The following is a 6,110-nucleotide window of genomic DNA, read 5'->3' on the forward strand; positions in this document are numbered from 1 at the left end:
ATTATTAAGTGGACAAATTGTTGAGCTTCTTATTTAATAAATTATCAGTCTTTGCTAAAATGGGCTTGCTAAAACGAATGAATAAATAAATAAATAAATAAATAAATACTATATTAATTGTAGTCTGATTTAAGAACAGTAACCTGAGTAACATGAGTAACAAACTGCCATCAATTAAACTAAACAACAACGATAAAACAATCAAAGCCCAACATAAAAGTTAAAGTTTGAAAGATTTTTGGCTATAATCTAGCATTTCAATGATAATAATAATAATAATAATAATAATAATAATAATAATAATAATAATAATAATAATTATTATTATTATTATTATTATTATTATTAGTAGTAGTATTATTATTATAACTTCATAAACTGTAATTAAAAGTTTTCATAGTTTCACGTTGACACAGCTTATACGAGCTTCACTGGTAACTCGTGAGGTTTCTATATACAAATTATAAGCGAAAGGGGGATCGGAACAAAAATGAATCGCAGCCGATGATCACACGGCAGTAGTGCTACAGCCTCTGTCAGGGATTTATGTGTGCCATGCATTTCTTTTCTTTTTTCTCTCTTCCCCAAAATGGCTGGATGATAAATTCTCTTCCCCCCCTCCCCCCCTCACACACACACACTCACGCACGCACACACACATCGCTTCAAAGAAGTGTGAAACTTTGACTGCAGTAGGCCTGGTAGCGGTGGCAGCTTTGAAAGAAAAAACATTCTGTATTTTATTTGCCTGCATTTTCTTACAGACAAATAAACAGCAAGTGTAGCGTTAGGCAACAACATCACGAGCAATGCAGAGCGACCTTTCTGACAGCCTACCTTTGTCTTTCCACGGTCAGTCACATCCATATTATTCCCTTTAATCGATCCACGTTAATCAAACCTGTACTAGATGATCTGAATGTAGTGCCACAGGCTGCTAAGAGGAGCTGCTCCGAGCTCTCTGTGCACAGCACTGCACTGCGCTGCACGGCGAGTCTCTGCACAGTCTGAACATCTGCTCATTTCACGTGACTTTTCTTTTAAAAAAAATACTAACATCTGTTCTAAATAGGTTTCATTCTGTGCCTCTGCACCGTGTCAATTGCCAACTCCTCTCCTCCGAGAAAGGGAGAGGAAACTTATTTAAGGTAGCTTCTAAGGCCTGAATTGGAAATTATTGTTATTATTAAAAAAAAAGGAAATTATGGGCTTTTTGAAATATGGGGATTGGTCACAGCTTCTATTTGCTGTGGGCCCTGATTATTTATCTGATGCTATAGTGGAAATGGTTCACAGTAAACATTTCGGGGGGGTGGAAATGCTGTTGATACATAGTTGGGAGGCATTTCCCCTGAACGTCCAGTGCTTCCACGCGGGGACCCACAGCCTACCTTCACGGCCTCCTTAAGTTTCATAGACATCTGGGAATTCCATACATGCCTCCCAAGCCAATTACACACCTTCAAACGGGCACGCACTTTGATTTGGACAGCGAGAAGGACTTTCCCAGATCACCGAGATCAATCACAGCACGATAGCACTGTGAAAGATTTATTTAGTGACAATGCGCAGGAATACATTTCAAGGCTATACAACGTGGGGAAGTCGCTAAATTACCGCTGATGTAATATGTGCAATTACACCAGACGTGAATCGATTTTTTCCCCTCAGTTATGATCTCATAAGGCACGTCCTTTGTAACTGACGACAATTTCTAAAGAATTTCTGAAATCCTATAACCCCTGAAGTGAACTTCTGCTGAAGTTCAGCTGCTGGCAGAAAGGAGACTGTAGCAGGAGTCCAGCAGCGGGCACATCTGACCTCAGTGTAACTCATTTACTTATAATGGCGAGTTTCAAGCACAGGCCTTAATCCAACTGTAAACAAAGCCAGAGAAAGAGAGAGTGAGAGAGAAACTGGAGACTGCACGGGGCTTTCAAAAAATGTTTTAATTAAAACGCAATTTTAGATTGACTGGCGCTTTTTTAACAGCACACACTGTGCTGCAATAAAAACGTTTCTGTCTTTTAAATCACGAGTTGACCTCAATCTTTCCTTAAATAGTTTAGTTATATGTGAGAAGCGTACCAAACTATGATTTAAAAAAATTTATTTTCTTTTTGGATGTGCAACAAATAATAATAATTAAAAAAAAAACATATATCCAACACTTCTATCCATGCCAGTAATAACGCCATCTGTTTTTCTTAGCTGGCAACAGTGGGAGGTTTTACCATTAAATTGATGGATATGCAAATACAATCACCCTCCACGTGATGTATGAAAGCTAATTTATTTCAGATGTAATTTATGTTGACTATCAAATGTAAGCGTGCTTTACTTGGCAGTAGTTTCGCCCTCCTCACTGGCAAGCACGCTGGGTAAAAAGAAGGGGGGAAGTCAAATGCAAGCAGCTTTCATCGTCTTTCTTTAATGCAAAAAAAGTTATATACAAACATTTACAAAACTGAAAAAACGATAATAAAAAATAGGAACGTATTTATTTCAGACACAGGATCTATTCTCCAACACGTTTCATCAATAAATAAATAAATGCATTCTGAAAAATATTTTTTTTGCACAGGTTAGATCCACAAAGTCAGCCTGTAATGTGAGCCACACATTACAGGCTCCCTCTCTCTCGCACACACACAAAAACGAGAAAAACAAAAAACAAAAAAACTGAGACTTCAATAATGCACTTTGACCTCCACAGAAATAAAGCCCAAAGGCATGCATTTAAAAAAGGCGAAATTTTAAACATTCGTCGTCAACAGCACGAAAACACACCAGAATTGGGGTGTATGGAGCTAACACACACGGCTGTGAGTCCCTTTCGGGCCTCTGCACAAAATTCTGATGTCGTTAGGCGATCCCATGTATCCAGCATTGGACTCCAGATTGTCCCTTTTCAGAATGTGAGTAGTAGATTCAGCAGTCACCTGTAGGTAAAATAAGGCATTCGCTAAGTCACGAAACTCTGCAGAAAGACACAAGGAAAAGTGTACAAAGTAAAGCTGCTTAGGTTGAATTACACCACGGTACTGTGCAGCCATAAAACAGTCTATTTATTTATTTTCCAGTCATGCAGTTTTAGTTGAAAAAAGCCAAGCGTACCATTTTGGGCATGATTTCTCCAGGTGCTAGTGAGATGTTGACATGGACCAAGCGCCCTCCATCCTCCACACAGAGAAGGCGTAGCTCAGCCTCTCGTGAGCCACATAACTGCAGCTTGACATTTTGGAGTCCAGCTCGTCGCTCTGCAGCACCTGGCAGAGGAAGTCGATGTATCTGGCTGCAAGTTTTAGGGTCTGTATTTTGCTGAGTTTGTCCGAAGGTAAAGTGGGGATAATTTTCCGCAGAGCCGCGAAAGCCTCGTTCAGAGACTGGGTCCTCTGTCGCTCCCGGACGTTGGCCATGACCCGCTGCGATTGGAGCTCCTCGAAAGACTGGGGGCTGCTGCTGCTGGACTTCTTCCCTCTTTTCCCAGGGGTCGGGCTATCTGAGTCCTCCCCATTTTTCCTGCTCGGTCTCCTCTTCCTCCCACATCTCTTCGGCTGTCTGTCCAGCTCCCCCTCGCTGTTGCTCAGGCTGTCCACAGGAGAGACTGGGGAGCTGCCCGATTCTTCCCCCAGATTTTCCTCAGACATCTCCACCTGGGTCGATGGCGGCCAGAAAGTGTCCCCCCAAAATTATTTCCCTCTCATGAAGTCAAAGAGTTAGTCCACCTGTGGCTCTACCAGGCTTTGAAGGCACCAACGAATCCATAAATGGGTTACGGGAAAGACAAGTCTTTTCTGTTACTTGAGATACTTAAGCAGTTCTTATAGGCTGCATGGCGTAAACTTTTTTGGGGGAACGACGGGATTGGTCAACAAGATGAATTACGTGAGTCGAGGGGCGGGAGTATCTCGGCAACTATCAGCACAGCCCTCATTGCAAAGCCAGAGCTGGGAAAGGCAGCTTAAGGTGCTATTTCTCATGATTGCCTGATTATTATGATTGCAAAATAGACATCAAAATATAAAATGAAGTGAAAAGCAGAACACGAAAGAAGAGCTGAATTTAATTAGGCTCCTAGCAGTGAGGGAGGAATCGAAAAGTCAAAGGCTGATCAAGGCATTTCCCCCGTTTTCCTTTCCAAGCAAAACGGGGAAAAAAGACACATGAAGAAGTTCACATAGCAAAATGACACACAAGACATGAGAATTAAAAACATAAGTTTGTAGTTGAACAGGAGAGAAAATCAAACTGAGACTGGAATAAAAAACCAGACTAAATAAATTAGTAGAAACGGGCGCACACAACAGATATAACGCTGGCACGTGTGCAGGTGTCATGTCTTGTTTATTCCTAAGAATCGGTGTGTATCACGCAAAAGTTCCTTAACGAAAGAGATTTAATTCACCCGCTTAAGCATAACATGCCTCTACACGGCTGGGGAGTGCAAAAGGAAGACTTTGCTAGGATCCTGGTGTTGATGCTGTTTGTGCTAGAAAGGTCTTCAAAATGAGAAAACACAGCAATAATGATCAAGGATGAGGTCTTTCTTTCCTTTCACCAATCCATCATTTAAACAAGCCAACTGCTCATCCATCATCCAACTTCGGATCACTGTGTGTGCTATAATCTCCACTAACTGTTCTCTTTTTAAGAATCAACTATAGTAAATTGTGGGGGTATCTGTAGATATTGGCCATATAGATTTGCATGGGATAAGTGATCCCATCTCACATTTTACCATATAGTGTAAAAGTTTATTTTTAAGAACAGAGAGGGCAATTTTAGTTGTAACATTGGGGGGAAAATTCATGTAAAACAGTGTTAGATTCAAATTGTTATGTGCTTGCTCACTCTGGACAAAACTAAAGGAAATGATTTTTTTGCCTGTTGTTTCCAGTCAGAGAGATGAAAAGAGGGCAGCTTTGTGTGTTTGGCTCTCTGGTATTTACTAGGTTGGTGATACAATATCCATCTTGTTTAGTGGAGGATTACTTTGTTTAGGTTGGGAAGAGTGTAGTCCACAGGAGCAGCATCTGGTTCAGGAAACAGGGGGGGTCAACCAGGGTCGAAGGTCACAACACTACCAAACATCCATTTACATCTTCGTGGAGGCCTGAGACTTAGTAGACGTATTGTTCCGAGGGAAACAGGCTTGTTTAAGTGAGCGGTTTCCTCCTTGTATCAAAACTTTTACATTTTAACTAAAGAGACAATAAACTGTGTTTGAAATTTGTTATTGCAAAACATGCATGCTCATTCATTCACTCATTTTCCTTTGTTAAAAAGTACATGTGAAATGTTTAATTAAAGATTGTGACTTTCAGAGATTTGTACAACTTAAAAAAAAAAATCAGAATAGCTAAGGCCTCATCAAGGTGAGCGTATCTGTCTAGTATAATAAATCTCTGGTGTAAAACTTTGCACAATCATCTCTGCTGTACAAAAGAGATAATCCAGTTTTATATTTACTGTTTTTTGAGCTGTTTCCTTTAAACTGAAATGAAATAAAGTGTTCAAATGAATGAAGCCTTCATCTTTTTAATGTCAATCCATGTGTCATGTACTTAAACTGTCGCAAAGCACATTTATTCAAGTGCTGGAAAAAATTTGCTTGAATAATTAAGTGCTGCAGATCTCTCTCTTAGATAAAAACCATGATAAATATATAAATTATGATACTCAACACTTCCACTATCGTGCCTTTAAAAATAAGTTACAGCTTACAAAGGAAGTGTAGCGCAGTGCTTCGTTGCTATTTGTTATCTTCTTTTACAACTCAGATATTTATGACTACACTGTATTGTATCACTGAGGAGTTTCAGTCGGTTGCCTTCCTGCGTCTGCACACGTGAACTAAGCTTTGTAACTTCTGCAGCCACACTTGTGCCAGAGGAGTTGTGATTTCAAAGTGAGTGCACACTTAGTTCACGAGGAGTCCACATCTTTCCTCATTTTAAAAAGCAGTAATGCAGAAACTGGGATGGACACCCATGCTACATTTACATTTCTTGGCAGATCTTTCTCCAGAGTTCAGCTCTTTGCTGCTGAAGTAACTCTGAGAAAACACAGCTGCTTCTCGAGAATATGATGTCATCACAGGACAACTC

General features: G+C 40.2%; 1 protein-coding gene across 2 annotated transcripts; it reads right to left on the bottom strand.

The window, feature by feature from the left end:
• Window positions 1–2,222: 2,222 nt before the first annotated feature.
• On the bottom strand, window positions 2,223–3,785 carry twist1b (twist family bHLH transcription factor 1b). Of its 2 annotated transcripts, none has more exons than XM_086310002.1 (2): window positions 3,118–3,785; window positions 2,223–2,980 (listed from the first exon to the last, which is right to left on the bottom strand). In XM_086310002.1, the coding sequence occupies exon 1, from the start codon at window positions 3,648–3,650 to the stop codon at window positions 3,144–3,146; it is 507 nt and encodes a 168-aa protein (XP_086166128.1). In that variant the 5' UTR covers window positions 3,651–3,785; the 3' UTR covers window positions 2,223–2,980; window positions 3,118–3,143. The 2 variants fall into 2 exon arrangements, with proteins under 2 accessions (XP_086166128.1, XP_086166127.1); XM_086310001.1 differs by having other exon boundaries at window positions 2,231–2,942.
• Window positions 3,786–6,110: the final 2,325 nt, after the last annotated feature.

Source organism: Aulonocara sp. 'chitande type north' Nkhata Bay, linkage group LG11 (genome assembly GCF_057382095.1).
Source record: "Aulonocara sp. 'chitande type north' Nkhata Bay isolate Kocher_YH1m ecotype deep benthic linkage group LG11, A_spYH_male_GT1.1, whole genome shotgun sequence".
Taxonomy (NCBI): domain Eukaryota; kingdom Metazoa; phylum Chordata; class Actinopteri; order Cichliformes; family Cichlidae; genus Aulonocara; species Aulonocara sp. 'chitande type north' Nkhata Bay.